General features: G+C 31.8%; 3 protein-coding genes across 3 annotated transcripts; 2 read left to right on the plus strand and 1 right to left on the minus strand.

The window, feature by feature from the left end:
• Positions 1–57: 57 nt before the first annotated feature.
• On the minus strand, positions 58–2,101 carry HELRODRAFT_117195 (hypothetical protein). The gene is made up of 4 exons (XM_009014968.1): positions 1,977–2,101; positions 1,505–1,740; positions 1,189–1,367; positions 58–961 (listed from the first exon to the last, which is right to left on the minus strand). Exons 1-4 carry the CDS (start codon positions 2,064–2,066, stop codon positions 129–131), a joined length of 1,338 nt encoding a protein of 445 aa, XP_009013216.1. The 5' UTR covers positions 2,067–2,101; the 3' UTR covers positions 58–128.
• Positions 2,102–2,557: 456 nt separating this feature from the next.
• Positions 2,558–5,944, plus strand: HELRODRAFT_105047 (hypothetical protein). The gene is made up of 9 exons (XM_009014969.1): positions 2,558–2,771; positions 3,197–3,268; positions 3,405–3,472; positions 3,641–3,723; positions 3,942–4,034; positions 4,234–4,345; positions 4,470–4,538; positions 4,626–5,505; positions 5,539–5,944. The coding sequence occupies exons 1-8, from the start codon at positions 2,726–2,728 to the stop codon at positions 4,719–4,721; spliced, it is 639 nt and encodes a 212-aa protein (XP_009013217.1). The 5' UTR covers positions 2,558–2,725; the 3' UTR covers positions 4,722–5,505; positions 5,539–5,944.
• Positions 5,945–6,575: 631 nt separating this feature from the next.
• Positions 6,576–7,046, plus strand: HELRODRAFT_92318 (hypothetical protein; the record flags this gene model as incomplete). The annotated part of the gene is made up of 2 exons (XM_009014970.1): positions 6,576–6,673; positions 6,893–7,046. Coding segments are annotated over 2 exons (252 nt in total), but the record flags the coding sequence as incomplete, so codon positions are not given.
• Between the last annotated feature and the right edge of the window lie 14,088 nt (positions 7,047–21,134).

Below are 21,134 nucleotides of genomic sequence, written 5' to 3' on the forward strand. Positions count from 1 at the left end.
CGCGTATATATTTCATGAAATTTGATAGAAAATTATAACGAGGTCAAACGGAACAAAATTTCCCAAGTTTTTTTTTTATTTCACGCCAAAAATAAACAAGAAAAAATATGATATTAATATCGTTAATATTATTTTTTGGCAAGCAATTTTTTGGGGATTTTATCTTTATTCAGCCCTTTAACACTGAACAATCTGCTTGCTCTCTCTATCAAAGTTCCGCCACACTTCAATCCTCTATCCGTCAATTCCTTCTTAAGAACTTCCATCCCTAATTCGGCCAGTTCCTCTGGGGAATTGTAATCATTTAGGTTCACCTTTATATCAGGGGTAGGCTGTGCTGCCGACGATGGTGTTGTTTCTGTGGCAGTGGGCTTTGTTTCAGTTAATGTAGGATTAACATTTTTGTTGCTATTATCATCATCAATCCTCTTATCTGTTTCATTTATTGCATTAGTTATTTGTTGACCATTTTGTTGTGTAGAGGTTGCTAATGACGATAACGTTGTTGCAGATGATGACGCCATTGTTGATGTTGGTGATGATGAATACAATTGTGGTCTCTCAACATTTTTATAATAATCATTGTTGTCATTTATAATAGGATCCTCTGCATTATCATCCTCATCATCGTCACTATCGTCAGTTTCATCACAATCATCATCACTATCCTCACCATCAATGATGGCCAGGTTTGAGTTTGATGAACAGGGGACATTATGACCACCACTACAAGATGGACCATCCTCATTTTCAGCGCCGACCTTGCTAGCACCGCAACTGCTGCTGCTACTACAAGCACTGTTACCAGTGGTAGCATTGTTATTGTGAGTCGCATTACCATCGTCCTCCTCATCATCAGTATCATCCACGTCAGCTCCTAGCCACAGTTTGGCAATTTTAGAATTTGATTTAGTTTCTTCAGCCTTTCGTTTTATTGGTCCATTGGCAAATGCTGTAAGGATTTAAAAAAAATTTCCTTATGATTATAAGTGAAATGGAATTTTTAAAATTTCAAACGAATAACTATTATTCATTAATATAATCATGTTGAATGAGTGCAGAATGCTTAATGAAATTGATTACTGCATAGATACTTCAGAGTGAAGTCTTTCAAGTTTTGATTCGATGTTGATAGAATTTAAAACTTTGATATCACTAACATCTAGAAGTTATTTTATAGTTACAAACCGTATTTGATAGCTTCATTTAAATCTTCTGCAATTTTCTTCTTCTGCTCATAATATTTCTCATCTTCAAACTTGTGCTGTGGCAATCTCTTCATCCTCTCTCTCTTCTCCTTCCTTCTTATGGCTTTCTCTAATTCTTTATTTGCATTCTTCCCTACTTTAGCTGTCCATTCTCTCAACCTAAATTAAAATAAAAAAATTAGTTATAATAAAATATATGTTGTTAACAATCATAGATATTAAACGTACTAAAATCTGGAATTAATATAATAAATATAATTATAATACGAATGAATGGCTTTCATTTTCAAACGAACTTTTTCTCATTATTCACATCTCTCATTCTCCTTCCACTCAAATCTCGACACGCTTCCCTATTTGTTGTCTTTTCTATTTGGGCCCCCAGAGCTCTGAGCATGGAACCAAAACCACCCTTGCCAGCAACAAGTCGAGGATGCAGTCTGTAGAACTTGTTAGGCACCAGTTGAGCATCATCATTCACAACTTTACCATCAACTGTCAAATAAAAATCCTTTTCTGGCAGACAGTATCCCTGTGTTGTAAGCAGATAAGTAAATAAAATTGTTAAGTAAATAAAATTGTTATTGAAAAAATAAAAATTTAATATCAATTAATGGCCTTCATTAATGTTTTTGTTGTTTTTTAGAGTTGTAATTTAATGTAAATTAAATTATTTAATTATTTTAAAAATTTAAAAACTTTAATTTTTAATAATATTAAAAATTTAATGATTAAAAAACGAAAATTAAAAAGTAAAAAGTAACATACCAAATTTTCGAAAACGAACGATTTGACATTTTTTATCAAGGAAATGTCACTTTCGGCCAGAAAATAATCCAGATATTTAAGAGAAAACATTTTTTCACACGAAGTTATTCCAAAGATAATCTAATCTGCTGAAATATTATTGAGCGTCGATGGTATACTTATGCTTATACTTATAATATAATATAGTTAGAATAAATACGTTTGGGGGAGCGCCGCTAAATGTAGTATTGAATAAATTTGCTAAAATACTGCCAAATCGTGTTAAGTAGAAAGTCTAAAATATTGAAACCACCAACTTTATATATACATACATAAATGAATTGTAAAAAGTGGCATTGTAAAAATTAACCTTAATAAACAAAGATTTTATCAATGTTATTCTTCCATAGATAAAGTAAGCGTTGTAAAAATCAAATAAATGTATTAATTACTATTACAATTACATATACTTATAATAATATAGTAATTACATATAGTAATTAGTATCACAAGTAATTACATATAGTAATTAGTATCACAAAGAAAAGTAAGCATTTTTACAAGCCTTTTAACTTAACTTTTGTACAATTTTCTTCGTGTTTATTTCCGACTGTGACAAGACGAAATAATTATAATATTAAAATTTGCTTTTTCTTCATCTTTTTCCCATTTCGTCTGTTCATTTTATTCCTTTTTTCAATTTATTTTTATTCTATTTCCATATTTTGCCGTTTCATAAAAGAAAATTTAATAGTAGTGCAAGTTTGAAAATGTCTTACGCCTATCTTTTCAAATACATTATTATCGGAGATACTGGTCAGTGATTAACAATTAACTGATTAGTATGATTTTTAGAGTTGTAATTTAATGTAATTAGTAATTTATTTAATTGTTGTAGTAGAATTATTCATGAAAGCGTAACATCTGTTATATCTGTTACTTGACTTGACTCTTACTACCATAACAATAACTAAGATGACTAACTTTTTAAAAATTGAAACAGTGTTCCCTCTGCCCTTCATTCTCTCTTTCTCTCAATTTTCTGAAGTTTTCACTGAGATAAAATATCATATAATAATATAAGTAACTAGAGTCTGTCACTTAGACTAGCAACGAAAACATTAATGAAGGCCATAGTAATGATATGTATGATATTCATATTATACTCGAATTTGTTTTTTTAGAATTGCTACTGATTATAAATTTTAATTCTTTACAATTTTTTTTTTCAACTTATGAAGGTGTTGGAAAATCTTGTCTGCTTCTGCAGTTCACAGACAAACGCTTTCAGCCTGTCCATGATCTGACAATAGGTTTGTCTTGGGTTCTTATGTTATCATTGCATTATATTGTTATTTTGCTAGTTAACTTGCCAATATATGTTAGGTAAATTCTCATCAAACCATCTCTAGTTATACTTTATTTCTTTTTTTTTCATTTTATAAAAAGGTGTTGAATTTGGAGCTAGAATGATAGGGATTGATGGCAAACAAATCAAACTTCAAATCTGGGATACAGTTTGTTATATTCATTCATCCATTCATTTACTCATGCATTCATCTATTTATTCAATCACTCATGCATTCATCTACTTATTCAATCACTCATGCATTCATCTACTTATTCAATCACTCATTCATCCATTTATTCATTCACTCACTTGATCATTCATTCCAATTTTGAAGGCGGGTCAGGAATCATTCAGATCGATAACAAGATCTTATTATAGAGGTGCCGCCGGGGCATTGCTTGTTTATGACATCACAAGGTCGTGCATTATTATTGTTGTTGTTGTTGTTATTATAATTATTATTAGTAGTTTTCTATATAGTACCATTGTTGTTTAAGTGCAGTTATTGATTTTTAACATTCATAAAATTTATTCGATTGAAAATTAACTCTATAAAAGTTATCTCTCTCTCTATATATATATATTATAAATAATTAAATATTAATAATTATAATTAATAATTAAAAAAATAACAGACGTGATACATTCAACCATTTGACAACATGGCTGGAAGATGCAAGACAACATTCAAGCTCCAATATGGTCATCATGCTCATTGGAAATAAAAGGTTGGTTAGATGGTTTGGTTGGCTAGCTGGTTAGTTAGTTAGTTGATTGGTCTATCGGTGGCTAATTTTTTTGAAAATTGATTCTATGAATTTTTAATTTCTCTAGTTACTAATTTTTGGAATTTCTGCTTTTAATAGATTCTAGATTAACAAAATCACCAATCTACTCTAACCTCAAACTTTCCTAAATTGTTGGCAGTGATCTGGAGGCGAGACGTGACGTGAAGAAAGAAGAGGGCGAGGCATTTGCCAGGGAGCACGGCCTCATTTTTATGGAAACATCTGCCAAAACTGCTGCCAACGTTGAGGAGGTTCTTCCTTTTATTAATTTTTTTTGTAATTTATTTTATTTCTATTTATCTTTATTATAATCGTGATTTAATTAATGAATTACAATCAGTTTATGTGATGCTTGTTGTGTTCATTTGTTCCCAGGCGTTTATAAACACAGCAAAAGAGATCTACCAGAAGATCCAAGAGGGTGTCTTTGACATCAACAATGAGGTGAGTCCGTTACAATGACCATTATTTCATTGACTTTGGTATCAAACCAAAAATTTTTTCTACTTATTTATTTATTTTCTGAATCAGGCCAATGGAATAAAGATAGGACCACAGCACTTTCAGGCAAACGCCAATCAAGGTGTTGGGGGCGGAGGTTCTGGCCAATCAGGTGGCTGTTGTTAGCCAATGACAAAATGTGAATATTTATTTGCCAAATCAATTATTTTTGGTTGGTTGATTGATTGTTAACCAATTGCAACGTTGTTTTCAAAATATAAATGTTCATTGGCTAACATGAAGATATCTTTTTAAATATTTTTTTGGTGAGTTAATTTGAACTAATACTTTTCATTCGTGTTTTAAATGTTAATATTGACACTTTAAAGCAACGTTTAACAATCATTACGTTTAATATTATTTTTATAATTTATTTGTTACTATTATTAATATTTCAACTTTTGTTTCAGTCATTTTAATATGTTAATGTATGAGGTAAGTATTAAAGTACTAGTAACATTTATTTATCTATCTTAAATGCAACATTATGGTTCTGTATAATATAAATTTCTCTTAAACGCTTAGCTAAAATATTTTAATTAATTGTATATATAGTTGACTTATTTCGTTCTTAAATAATTTTTTTAAATCTTACATTCATTCACCCATTCTTTTCTCTCTCTTTCTTTCATTTACGTTTATTGAGTCATGACTTTGTTTATCAATGTTTGCTTAAGTAATACAAAAGCCACTTCGAGATTGTATGTTGCTATATACATTAATATGATTGTATGTGATAAATATATAAATTAATAAATATATTATTTTCAGTCATCAGTTATGTTCGTTTTCTTATATATTGTTTTTATTGATATTATTACTGTTATAATTTTTGGTTGCAGCTGGTGACTGGTACTCATTCATATTTATTATATTTCAGATTAATATTGTTAATTATATTCTATAAATGGTAATAATCATAACTGTTTTGTATGTTATAATGCACAACAAACGAATTATCACTTACTATATTCAGATTAATTCATTTTATTCTTACATGAATGTTTATTTATTTCTTTATTTATGTAAATTCTTTAAAAATTTTAAGCACAATTTTTGGATCTGAAGATTTTTATCATAGAATGTCTACCTTATTAGTGATTAATGGCTCAGTTCTTGTTACTACTTGATTGAGGCTGCGTTGTGGGCTATGACGTGCATTTAATCACGAAATTTTATGCATAATTTGTTCTTAAGACATCAATTTTTGATTTAGTTATGTCACTTTATTGATGAAATGAATTTTTCTTAACCCAGACTCTACCTATAATTATCTAATAATTATTTGGTGTGTGTCTGTTTATTTGAATTAACTTTTAGACGATTTAAATTTTATGCTTAAAAAGCTGTTTCCCGTTTTTATTTCGGGGAAGCTAGCGAAAAAATAAAGATTAATAAAATGGGTTGGTAAAGCGGCAGACCGTTTACGATGTAATTTTTAAATCGAAACGCGGATTTGTAAATAATATTTCAATTTTTAAATTCTCCATAAGTCTTGTGGCGGAACCAAGAGTGATCTAATCTCAGCTATTAATTAATTAATTATTTATTATAAATTATAATAATTAATTTTATAATTCTATAATTGTTTTTAAAATAAAAAAAGTTTTAAAAATGTCTGCTGAAGAGATGTAAGTCTATCTTATTTTTCATTATATGATTCCTAATTTACTGATTAATTGTTTAGAATTTAATTTATTTAAAAAAGTTTAACTTACATTTAAATTAAAATTAAGTACATAAATTAGGATTAGTAAATGAACAATTTAAATAAAAGTTTATGTTATTCATATATTAATTTGTTTTAATATTTTATGTATTTAATTTTAAATGATCATTCAAGAGAAAATGAAAATTGATGACTGACAGGCGGGTCACGTAACCATGACACCGACATATACAAAAATTAAATCTTTTTAAAAAATAGTTAATTTAATACTAATATTAATTTTTGTTAATTATCACTAATTTGAAAGTTGGGAGTGGATTGAAATAACAGATCCTAGGACAAAGGCAAAGATGTACGCAAACTTGGAGACAGGAGTTGTGCAATGGAATGCACCCACCGGGGTACAAATGTTAGTTCATTCTTCTATTTTGCCAATTTTGTGAAATTTCAAGTTATTTATATTTAAATAAATTAATTGTTAAAGTTATGATTATTTATTAAAACATTTGTTAAATTTTTGATTTGATTATCTCTTAGTTATAGTTACTTACGTCATTGTTGATAAGTTAAATTTAAACTGAATTAATATAAATTAAAGTAAGATCAGTTGATTTTATTTATTTTAAAGTAAGAGGACAGATGAGAATCAGTGGTGGGAGCTGTACGACAAGAACACTGCAAGATTTTATTACTACAATGCCTGTCTGCAAGAAACTCTCTGGCAGAAACCAAACGCCATCAACATCATACCACTCGCTAAGCTGCAGGTCATTTCATTATGATAAAAGTTGCTTCTGACTTATTAAAGGATACATAGTAACCATTACAAATATCAAAGTCATTAAATTTTTTTAACATAAAATTAAAAACTGCTTTAGACTCAATAAGGGATGTATTGTGTAAGTATAGAAGCCAGATCAGCTAACAGTAACAAGCTAATTCCATTTGAAGTGTATGCTATATTAATAAATAAGTTACTTGTTTACTTAATTTTCAGACACTTAGACAGAATACATCTGTGACTAAGACTCACTCATCATCATCATTTCCTCCACCATCATCATTATCATCACTTCCCACAACAACATCATCATCATCATCAGTAGTAGTAGTAACAACATCAGGAGCTAAGAGGGCTGTGAATACTGCAATTAAAGTAAAGTGTTTGTAGATTATTTTTTAATGTACATATCTTTCTGTGTGTGTGCGCTTGTGCGTGTGTGCGTATGTTTGTATACGCTTGCGCGTATGTGTGTGTGTGTGTGTATGTGCGTATGTATGTACGTTTCTGTTTGTAGTATGATAGGATTGTTCATTATTTTAGTAGTTGCTGGTTTTGTGTAAAAATGTAATATCTGTCTGTATGTCTGAACGTGTACTTGTGATAATGTGTGCAAATGTGTGGGTGGATTTGTCTCTCTGTTTCCATTCTCATCTCTTTTTTTCTTCATCTCTCTCTCTCTCTCTCTCTCTCTCTCTCTCTCTCTCTCTCTTTCTTTCTTTCTTTAGATAGTTTGTCATGATTGTTGTGACAAGTCATGCTATGGAATCAATTAAGAATGCTTCTCCTATATGGCACATGGAGAAACAAATGAATGAATGAATGAGAGAATGAAAGAAAAGAAAGAGTAAAGGAATGGATAAAAAAGTAAATGGACATATGAGTAAAGAAGAGAATTAATGAATGAATGCAATGAATGAATGAAAAGTTAGGCATTATAATTGAGCATACTCATTGAATGTGTATATGAATTTATTTATCACATATGTATTTTAAGAAGAAAATAAAAATTGTGTTTGTGTATGCTTATGTATGCTGTATGCTTATGTATTCATGTATGTATTTCATTCCTTATTCTACATCCAAACATCCTTGTATAAAAATTGTTCCATGTTATCAGCACATCTTATCTGATAAATTTCTCAAATTTTATATTGTTTCATTATTATTTGTGCTGCTTCTCCTGTTAATGTTTTTGTTATTTGTCAGAGCATTTCTTCATTCTTAAGTTCAAGTGTTGTTTTTTACTTTTTATTATTTAATTTCCATCCTGCAGAAAGAACTTAAACCATCTGTAATTATCCAACAACAAAAGCAACTACAACAACATCAACTGCTACAACAACATCAACTTCAGCAACAACAACAACTTCAGCAGCATAATAAAACCGCCACATCACCAAGACTGCCTCTACCTTCGAAACCATCACCATCAACAACCATGTTTACTGAACAACAACAACAACAACAGTTATTACAACAACAACATCAACATTTTAGTAACATCGCCAACATCAATAGTGATGACATCAGTAGCGTGAGAAGAAATTTGAAGCTGTCTGATTCCTCAATATATGCAAATGATTGGGAGATTGAAGAATTATTGTGTGGGAGTGGCCATGCCATCGATAACATGAGTGGAGCATCAGCATTTTTTGAGTGAGGATTTTTCATAGATGAATATTTATAATATTATTGTAATTTGCTAATATTATAATTCATTTTCTATCATCATTTCTTTTGCTTGCCGTTCTATAACAGCGGCAGGTATACTTATGAGGACTGCGACAGATTCAACAAGCGTTTTAATGCCAAGTACAACATATCCCCTGTGTTACACCAGCAACAACAACAGCACAGCAACAACGTCATCTTAGACCGCAGTAGCAATGACTTGCAAGACTTTTCTTCATCCTACTATGATCAGCTGCTGCCTGAGTATGTTGTGATGACGACGACATCGCAGCAATTGTTACATAAGCAAAACTTGAAATTATCATCTCCATCCTCATCATCGTCCTTGTTTTTCCATCCGAATGTCGTAGATCAAAGTGGATGCGCGGTTTATGACGAGCCCATTGATTGCTTCGTTGATCTGTTATCTCAACAACGACAGCAAATGTTACAAGCCCTGCAGCAAAAACAACAACACAATCCCTCTCCCAACTACCAGCAACAACCTCAGCATGTGTCGTCGATAGCACAGCAGCTGCAGCAGCATAATTTCTCCCCACAACAACTACCACAGACGATGTTCTACCAACAACTGCAACAACAGCCACAACAGCGGTCGACATCGTTGTTGTCAATTGTTACTCCACCCCCTTCTATGCTACAAACAAAGCTGAAGACTCGAGCCTTCCCAAGAACCAATCCATCATTTCTTGGTTGTCGGTCGAACTCTGCTAACAAGATGTTAAGGAAGTCACCGATTGTTTTGATGGCTCCCACTAATCAGATTCATCAAGAACAGCCACAGCATCAACAGCAGCAGCATCCACAACAACATCAGCAGCAGCAGTTTCAACAAATTGTCGTCAAACAAAATCAACACCCAAAATCTCACAATCAGTACTTGAAATTATCACAAAAAGATGATGTGTTGTTCACTCAACAACATCAACTGCAACAACAACAAAATCGTGATTTTGGTAACGTTTTTAAACAACAACATCAACAACAACAGTTACATCAGCAGCAGCAACAGTCTCAGTTTTATATTGCATCCCAAAGGTCAACAAAATTTGTGAAACCGTTAAGACAACTAAGTGAAACTGTTCATGACAGATACATCGGCCAACATCAACAATTGTTGCTGAAAAATGTGCAACAACATCACAAGCAGCGACAACTACAACAACAGCATTCAGTTGATAACCAACAATACAGCAACAACATTTTATCAACACCCTATGACTACCATACCCTGGCTGAAGATGAGGGCATCGTTAGTGGCAGCGACAACATCAACAGCACATCCCTAGATCTCTGTCATCGGGGAGGAAGTGGCACACGAATCGTTGATGATGAGAATGATTACGATGAAGTTAGAGATTTTGAGGATGATCTATGCAGGAATGAGGATGGTGATGAAGTGGAGGAAGTAGAAGATGAGGACAACAACGATGATGAACACTTTTTCTCACAGATGCTTTCAAATAAATTATCTCTGTCCAATAAGAAAAAGTGCAGATATAAAAGTAGATACCCATCATCCAACGAGCCAATTATTTCCAAGGAAACTGTGTCAAGTGACATAATTAAGTCAAGCAGCAACAGAGGTCATGTAAAGAAAGAGTCAGCAGGTAGGGCAGGTGCTGGAAACAACAACAGCAACAACTATTCAACTTCAACACAGGATTCTATTAATAGCAGAGAGTCTCAGTGTAAGTTGTTTTGATTTAAATAGTTTTTTGTCATTCACTGATCAGTTTTTACGTTCGTCTATTTTTCTATTCATCCATCTTTTTCGTTCACTCTTTCATTCATTCATCTCTTCACCCATTTACTTTACTCATTTTTCCATCCATTCATCTATCATACAGTCACAGACATATTCAGTCCATTCTCAAGCCTCTCTCCGAAAGAGGTGAGGAAAAGTTCGTTGAACTCAAATGCAAGTCAGAATCTGTTGCTGATGTTCCAGCAGCAACAAATCATGCAGCAGCAGCAGCATTTCAGTTGCACGAGACCTCCACCAGAGCAGCCACCACAAAAACAGTGGCCACCGTGGCAACCGCAACAGCAGCGCCAGCAACGCCATCAGCAGGAGAATCTTTACAACAATGATGATGGCGATGATGATGACAGAATGGCGTTGTTGAAATCGGCCACTACAAAAACTTACCCACCTGGCGTTACGAGGATGTCCTCTGCTCTTATTAACAACAATAACAGTAACAGTGTGGCTGACAACCAGTTCTTCAGCAGCAAAAGTGATCCAGAGCACTACTACCAGCACCAGCAACAACAACATCAACATCATTATCATCATAAACAACATCAGCAACAAGTTTATGACATTAAAGAGTCTGCTAATGTTAGCATGTTTAAGAGTATTTTCTTCATTTTAAACACGAAGTCTTCAACGAGTGCTGATGGTGACAAATGCAGAGGTGATGATGATAATGATGATGAGGAAGTCGTAGGTGGTGATGATAGTAATGGTGTTGGCGGGAGAGGCGGTAATGATAATGATGTCGACCTTAAATGGTTCCGTGAACTCGTTCAAATCTTGTCTTTTACCCAAGTAATTTTGGTTTCGTCTTTTATCATTTTGTTATTATTTATATATAATTATTTATTTACTTATTCTTGTTCTTGAAAGAAATAAAATAATTCTTTTTCATATTAGGAGGCCATCACACGTCCATTGACAAGAATCTGTTCCACCAATCCATCCCTCGTTAAAAAGTCGCTCTGCATATTCGATAGCATTCGCTTGTACATGGGAGATTGCGTTGCATCAACAACAGCAACAACAACATCATCAACATCAACAACAACATCAACTACGAGTAAATCTCAAACACCGGTCCAAGATGTACAACCGACAACAACAACATCATCATCGTCATCATTAATAACTGCAGTGACGTCAGCAACGACACCATCACCTCGTACGTCCGCATCAAATTGTAAAGTTGATAATCTGAGTAGCACTAGAATAACTAAGGAGCAGATTAAACTTTCCACACTCATCATCAACCAGTGTCTGAAATTAGGCAATCCAAACGTAAGTGAAGATGGCGACGTCGTGCTTTCTGTTGGCGATGATGATAACGATGGTGGAAAAATTTTCACTCCTGATAATGATCTCGTTGATGAAGTTTATTTGCAGATTGCCAAACAGTTGCATTTAAATCCCAGGCAGTTGGTGTCATTCCAAGTTTTTTTTTTCATAATTTCCTCATTTAAATACAATTTTAAAATTATTTATAACAATAATTATATTTCAATAATATACTAAAATCATTTATTTCTAGAGAAAGTTTACTAAAAGGTTGGGAACTTATGGCCATTAGCATTTCCATATTGCAACCATCCTATCAAATTCTTTCCTTCCTGGAATTTTTCATCTCTAAAAATAACAACTGCAATTCGATTGGTTCAAACGTTAGTGGGGTTTTATAATTTTTGTATATAAATACGCACACATACATATATAAATACATGCATTCATTCATTCATACAAACAAACATACAAACAAACAAACATACATACATACATACATACATTAATTCATACATACAGGCAATTGTACAGCTTTACATCAACCACTGCAAGCAAAGAATTGTTAGATTCATGTTACACATGGACAGCCACTCGTATAATAATAATGTTAATGACGACGACTACGACAACAACAACGATAATAATAACAATAAGCTAGAGAAAGTAACTGATGAGTATGTGGAGGAGATCCTGGTTAGCTTTGTTTAGTTTTGAAATCTGTTCTCATTGAATTCAAAAAGATTTTTTCGTGATTGTCATGAATAGCAACAACAACAACAACATCATCATCGTCGTCGTCGTCATCATCGTCACCCCCACAAACAAACAAACAGACGACGATATTCCAGCCGTCTATGTTTGGTGTCAGTCTGGAGGAGGTGATGATCATACAGGAAGAAATGCAGCCGCACCACACCTTGCCGTGGTTACTGACCGCCCTGGTCGAAGGGGTGCTCACGCTACACGGTTCAAAAGTTCAGGGGGTGTTCAGGTTGTTATTATTCTTATTCTTATTAGTGTTGCTGTTATTTACTACTTACTACTTATAAAAATCAATGAATCAACACAGAACTGAATCTCCAGTTGAAGACATGACCAGATTAAAAATGGCGATTGATCAGTGGAGGTGGACCCCTCCCAGTTCGCACAACAGTGATGTGCGTGTCACTGCTGATGTGTCATGCAGCACTAGCTTCACTGGCACCAACAGCGAGGTTCATCTCCTCATCAACTTGTTGATGGTCTGGCTGTCCGAACTCTACTGGCCTCTCATACCAGAAGAGTTCCATAAGTTTGTCACTGAGGCAAGTGGCCTTGATGAGGATGATCCTCCGAACGATGATGATGATGGTGATCTTCCAAGTGAGGATGATGATGATGATGGTAGAACTAGGGTCAAAAGTGGAATGAGATTAAAAAAGTTTTTTGAAAAGTTGCCAATTCTTAAAAGGAACGTTCTTGCTTATCTGATCAGATTCTTACAGGTGTTTTATTTATTTTCATTTTTTCAAATTTTTCGTTAAACAATCAGTGGCTTTGGAATAATTTATAGATTTTTATATTTTTATCATTTTGAATCAAATTTTATTTAAATATTTCTCCATTTTTTTAGATATTCGTTGCACCGGAGAACTTACAGCATAATAAGGTCAACCTAAAAATGTTGTCCTCCACATTTGCTTCCATTTGTTTCTTTGGCCGCATGAGCAAAGAACTCAAAAGTATTGAAATTCATGGGGGCAAAGAATTCAAAAACATGGAAAGTAAATGCGAAGATGGTGATAATATTGATGCTAGGTTTGTCAACTTCATGAGTTACATGATACGAAAGTTGGATACTAGTTTCATGGAGGGAATTTTTTGAGTTAGGAGAGTAATAATAATAAAATAATAAAACTATAATATTATAATAAATAAATAAATAAATAATAATATTTCGAATTGTGTGTGTATGTGTGTGTGATTAATTTAATGAAATTTACATATAAAATCAAGAATAAGTATTCTTTTCTATCCCTGGTTTTCAAGTCGTCACAGCATTTATATATACGTTTTTATATTATTAACATTATTTCATTTGTCCTGTCAACATTTTTCTTGAAATCCGTTAAGATCATGCATACTAAAATCAAAAAGATGGATAGACGAATCGATGGATGAATGAACGAATGAACGAATGAATGAATGAATGAATGGTTGTTTAACTGTGAACGTAGATTTCAAAACCTGACGACATCTAATAATGCGGTGAATACGTTTCATATTCTTCTTCATTCACAAGCAGTTAGGTACATTCGGCTTCTTTATCCAATGCCCCTTCACTATTGTGTTGATATATAACATTTCAAATTAACTAAAGCTGTTCATAATAATCGTACTAAAAATCTTCTTTATATTGAAGATTTGATAGTTTATTTAACATTGATCTAGTGTTAGATGTTTAACTACATGTGTGTTAACTTCTTAACTTTTTTACCTTCATTTCATCGTGAACAGTATACATACGTATCTATCTATCTATTCTTTAATAGCAAATCTATAATGTGTAAATATGTGCGTGTTTATATGGATGTGCTTGTGTGTGTGTATGTGTCTATGTTTATATGTCTCAATTGTATAGTCATAATTTTGTTATTTCTAAATTACACTCACTGGCTAGATGTTTTTTTGTTGCAATTTCATATGATATAATGAGCGCATAAAATTTTCATCCATCTATCATCTTTATTCTTTATTTTTTTACACTGCTAAAAACATTTTCAACATTTTATCATCGTCAAGTTGTTGTTTGTTACATGGTGTATTAGCAGTACTTGAATTATTGTCATCTATACTACACTACTGTTACTGTATATACACACACACATACATACACGTACATATTCAAATATATATATATTTGTTACTCTAATTATGTTTACAAAGTATTAGTACAATTGAAAAAATTATGTTTCGTTATCGCATTTGTGCATTATTGTTTATGTTGAATGATAATGTTATTGAAAATGGCGTCGCAATGAAATGTATCTTTTACTGTCAAAATTTATTTTCAATTTCGTTTAGAGATTTCTAGTGTGGTTCCTTACTGATCATCATCATCGCGACTATCATCATCATTACCACAATCATTGCTATCATCGTCGTCATCATCATTTTGACAAATATTTTTCCCTTAAATTAGCCATCAGTTTTTTACTTAATGGTATTCCAAATCTTCTTTTTTTATTGATGAATGAATATATATATATATATATATATTTATATATATATATATATATATATATAGGTATATAAATCAAATCACTTTTATTCAATCAAACAAAAGCATGAACGATTCGGAGACCAAAAAAAGAAAATTAATTCTTGTGGCTCGGTCACCGCGCAACTCAAAATAGCTTCTCAATGATAACATAACGAGAATAAATTAGAATAAAAATATAATAAAATTGTCAATAGGAGAAAAAGGTGTTAATGAAATATATACTTACATACATATATATATTATATTATTATTATTATATTATTATTATATCTATATTATATATATATATATAATGGTTCTGTCTTTCATTCAGTTGTCAATTTTTTCAATCTATCATTCTGTATGAACGGCAGACAGACACTGTTGTTATTAAAACCGTCTGTCTATCTGCTTGATGTAATAACAACAACGATAATAATTATAATGATAAAATCAAAATATGGGAGAGTTAAATTGTGATGTATGTTCAAAATGTTTGGTTCAGTCATCCAGTCATTTATCTTTCTACCAAATGAAACGCTGTTTTCAGGTTTTCTTTGTTTGTATATCTGTATGTTTATGTCTGCACGTATGTATGTGTGTACGTATATCTATATGTATGTATGTTTGTTTGTTTGTATGTATGTGTGCTTTGGGTTTGTATGTATGATTGTGATGTTGTCTGATTTGACCTCGTGTGGTCATTTTATAAATAATGGCTGCGACATGTTATTGTATTATTGTGTGTACGTATGTGAGTGTGTGAGAGATGGGTGTGTGTGTATTTTGCATCTCTTTATCTGTATGTATGTGATTACCTTAAAATGCCGAGTTTTTAGGAATGTTTTTCTATGGCAGAGTTGTAGGTAGGAGAGAAATCTCTATTGAATTATTTATAATGAAAGATGATAGTTCATTGAAACATTCTCATAACTTTCTGTTAGTGTTTGTTTGTACTGTAAATCGGACTTCAACCTACTGTAAGTTTAATTGAAATGTAATTTAAATTTCTCAACTGAGAGGCAAATTTTTGAAAAGTTGATGAAGGATTTATATTTTTGCGGCTGTCAACTTGTATGTATGAATGTGTGACGTGTGTGTTTGTATCAATACTACTATAATTAATTAATGAATAAGTAATTAGTAATTGATTGAGAATTCTAACGATAAAGACTGATTCAATTACGTAGATGGATGTATTGTGTTGCATTGATATCCTGGTCCTAATTTTATTATTACCTATGATCCGGCTATTTTTTATTTGCATCTGTGTGTGTTTGTGCGTGCGTGTGGATGTATGTGCGTTTGCATTTGTACGAGCGCACGTTGCACAAATTGAGGCTGATTTTCTCTACAATGGTTTCATTCATTCATTCCTTTCCACCCTGTCGTACGCACGAACAAAAATAATGAACAGATTTCTTCGACACGCAAAAATGAACTTTTCCGTTCGTTCTTCGTACGACAGGCCCTCTCTGAACGAGGCGGTGGGTAGGTTGGTAGGTAGATAGGTTGGTTGGTAGGTAGGTTGGTAGGTAGATAGGTTGGTTGGTAGGTTGGTTGGTTGGTAGGTAGGTAGGGATATCGCTAAAATAATTTTTCAAAAATAATATAAAATCTGAATATAATTCGTGCAAACATACATACATACATTCACGCATACATACGAATACGAATTGTTTTTGGTCTCAAAATATACTTATATACATACAGACATATATATATTTATATATGTGTGTACATACACACGTATACAAACGTACACACAGAGATACAAAGATGCAAAAGACAATACAAACAATGGTTGCATATGTCCGCCACTTGTCATGTTTTCCCGTCTACTTATCGTCAAACACGTGGAAAAAATTTATCTGCCATTGAAATAATACTCTATCTATCTATATATTTATATATATATATAAATTAATAAATTGAGAGTAAATTGAAATAATACTCTCTCTCTCTCTCTCTCTATATATATATATATATATATACTTATATCACTCTTTGTCTCACTTTTTCTCTATGTTTATCTCTCTGTCATTATCATCTTTATGTTTTTAAAAGTAAAAGATAGCTCTCCTATTATATTACTAACTACTATCAGTGAAACTATCAGTTATTGTGGTTGTTATTTATTCAGTGAAACATTGTTATTGTGGTTGTTGTTGTTATTTATTTTTGTTAAAGTCAGTTTTTATTTCATTTTTTTGTGTTTTTCTGGAAGTTTTAATATAGGAAGCTAAATTTATCGTAAAGCGTGTCTCTCTCTCTCTCTCTGTATGTGTGTGTGTAACCGTTATTTTTTTAGATTAAATTTCAAGCAAACAACGTTGTTTCATTGTTATTATTATATCTAAAAGTAATTATTATTTTTAATAATATTTTAATTATTATAGTTAATAATTTATTATAAAAGTTATATCATTGTTAGAATTTTTTCCTTATTGTTGTTAAGTCGATCCCTGTTGCTACTCAGTTTCTTCATCTGCGTTCTTTGGAACTTCTCTTACCTGCGACATGAACGAATGAATGAACAAATGAATGATTATATGAACGGAGAAATGAGTTTTAAAATAGGGATGCGTCGTTGAAAATTGAAAAGCACCGATATTCGAACCGTTAAATAAACCGAAAACTCGATAACCATCCCCATCGATAACACATTAATTTTTCACGGACGGACGGATGGATGAATGAATAAATGAATGAATAGTTGGATATATAAATGGATGGATAGATGGACTAGAATAGAAACCCAACTACTAAACCAACATAATTTTTATTTTTACATAGTCTTATAAATTCAATGAAGGATTTTTTAACTAAATCTTTCATTAACTCAATCATTCATTTATTTACTGACCCATACACACACATGTACATACACACACATACCTTGTATATACCATATATTATTGTGATATCTCTATTTTAGTGCGATAAGATAACATATTGCATAATGTTTAAAGATGCGTTTTTTGTGTATTCATGTGTGTGTCTATGCGTATCTATGTTTGTATGTGTGTATGTATGAACCCATAATTGATTAGAGTTGTGTGTATGTATGTATATATGTATGTTTATATGTATGTATATATGTATGTGTATATGTATGTATATATGTGTGTGTATGTATTAGAGTTGAGCGGGAATTGAAATTTGTTTCCAATATTTTTTCTAATATATATTTATCAATCACTCAATTAATCAATTAGTTTATAAAGCGCTCTTTCCGCGCTCCTCAATGAATTTTGAAAGCTGAAGGGTCTTATGTGTGAGTGTGTATGTTTGGGTAAATGTTCTTTATCTACACGAACAAGCGTAAGCAGATAAGCAAATGTTTTGCGTTGGGCGGAGTATCTATTTTGTAGAATGATGATGATGGTGATGTCATTAGTAATAATAAGAATAAAGGAATAATGATGATAATAATAATCACCCATTCGAAAAGTTGGTGCTCTCTTGAGAAGAAACAAACCGCGGTTTCTCATCTGACGGTAGAGACGTGACGATGACGACCCCATCATTTCGTCATCATCACCGACACCGTTGATGACGTCATCGTAGTCGCCATCGATGAGGTTCTCGCCGTAATTGTTGGCACGGCGAAGGAATGAATTTGGGTGTTTGACAATCTGTCTATCATCTGGTGACGATGATGATGATTGCGACGATGATGATTGTGATGGTGATAGAGAGAAAAGAATGAAAAATGAATAAGAACTTAATAGACCGTAATACAGAGTAATGATTTTCATAATGACCATCGAGCAATACGACGACGATGATGATGAAGATCGTTATGAGATCATACGTCATTAATGTTATCGATAGAAAAATTATAATAATAATGATAATAATTGTTACAACGATCGTAATAATAGCAATAACAATAAATAAATATATATATGTATGTATATATTATAGAAATAGTGAGAGGAAGTGAGAAAAATAAAATATTAAATTAAATTTCAAATATCCGGTGGTCGTGAACACACACACACGTACACGCGTACAAACACATGCATGCACATACATACAAACACACATACATACATACAAACACACATACATGTACCTACCTGAACTTGCGGCGACTACGAAAACTACTGAACTGAAAAAAAGGATTGTAATCATGGTAATGATCATAGGATGTGATGATGATGATGATGCAGATGATGATGCTGATGTTGGTTTCATTTTTCCTTTCTCTGATTTGAAACTGTTGTTGTTTATTAGTTTTTTTTACTAAACAAACAAGCACCACAAAAAAGTTGTTGTCATCATCACCAACAACATCAGCATCATCATCAACAACATCATCATCATCAAAACAAAAATGCACACATACACGTATACATATACACACACACACATACATACATACCTAGATACACACACACAGGCATACACATACATACATACACACAAACCTGCATACAATACATACATACATATATCTATTTTTTCTATCACTATCTCTTACTCTCTCTTTCTCTATCTCTTCTTCTTTCTTCCTTTCTTTAAAAAATCTATGAACGAACGACTGAATGAACGAATGGAAGAATTACAAATAAATTTTAAAACTTTGATATAACGAAAAAGCCGTTTGTAATGAACTCCTCTATGCGAGATTCTCATTCGTTTTATTCTATCTTTCTTCTATTTATACTGTTTCATATATATGTTCATGTTTCACTTATATATATATATATATATATATAAACATTTACGTTATGTGTGTATATATATATATATATATATATATATATATATATATATATTAACGGCATTATATAAACACATATAACAATTTTATATATATATATACAATAACGTTGTTTATATATATATATATATATATATAAACATTTTGATGATGAGGACGACAATGATGTCGATGATCATACATACATATATATTTGAATATTTATATGATATAATTTGATGAATTAGTTAATTTTTATTTAGTTACATTGCATATTAAAATGTTTAATGTATTTAAATAATAATAACAGTTATCATTGGTTGAAAAATAGGATAGAGAGAAAAGATAAGGCGTAAAAGAATGGAAGACTGCAGAAGAATTTACTGGAAGAATTTTTTGAACTGATAGAGGATATCATTTTATATTGATGACATGGAAGTTAGTTTGGTTGGTTAGTGATTTCCTATTGGATGTATGGATAGTTGGATGAATAGATGGATGGATAGATGGATAGATAGATAGGTGGATGGATGGATGGACGGACGGACGGATGGAAACACTTAGATATGCAAAGAACGTGTCTGGATTTGTTTGTTGATGTCGATGATGTTGTACGAAATGCAGGAGCCTTCATGTTCAAACACTTTAAAGTTCATTCGTTCGTTCGTTCGTCCAATCGTGTGTTCATTCGTTCATTTATTTTTTCATTCCTCCACTTACTCCTTCTTCCATTCGTTCTTTCTTTCATTTTTTTTCGGTCAAGTCGGACTAAATATTTTTCAAGTAGTAGGAGAAAAAAAAATATCCTCTATGTAAATAATACTGGACAAATATGCATTGTAAATAATATACTGCGTTCACATTTCTATGCATGTATAGAAATATAAGCAGACGTGTACATAATAAGAATAATAATATAATAATTAAATAATAAAAAAATAATAATCGAAATATTATTATTATTATTAATTAAGAAAGCAATGACGTTCTAGTGCACCGAGGGCTCGTGTTAATGTAAGTTGCATCCAACAACAGGTGCTTCATAACATTTAATAACTTTACTTTCTATAATAATAATAATTATTATTATTAAAAAGATAATGAAATTTTTTTAAGAATTTTTTTCGTTCTTGTTGCCTCAAGGGCTTTTATGCGTGCGCACTTATTCGTCTCAAATTGGTTAAGTTCCAAACAATCAATCTTTCACTTCTTCACTAATTCATTCTTTCATTCCTCCACTCTTATTCTTTTATTAATTCATTCTTTCATTCATTCGTTCATTTATTCAACTACTCATTCTCATTCATTATCTCATTCTTTCAATCCTTCAATATCACAAGTTTTTTGTACCTAATGGTCAGTTATTGTTATTAGTGAACCTTAAAAGTCGAAATGAAAGTGT

The sequence above is a fragment of the Helobdella robusta genome (assembly GCF_000326865.2).
Source record: "Helobdella robusta unplaced genomic scaffold HELROscaffold_148, whole genome shotgun sequence".
In the NCBI taxonomy this organism is placed as follows: domain Eukaryota; kingdom Metazoa; phylum Annelida; class Clitellata; order Rhynchobdellida; family Glossiphoniidae; genus Helobdella; species Helobdella robusta.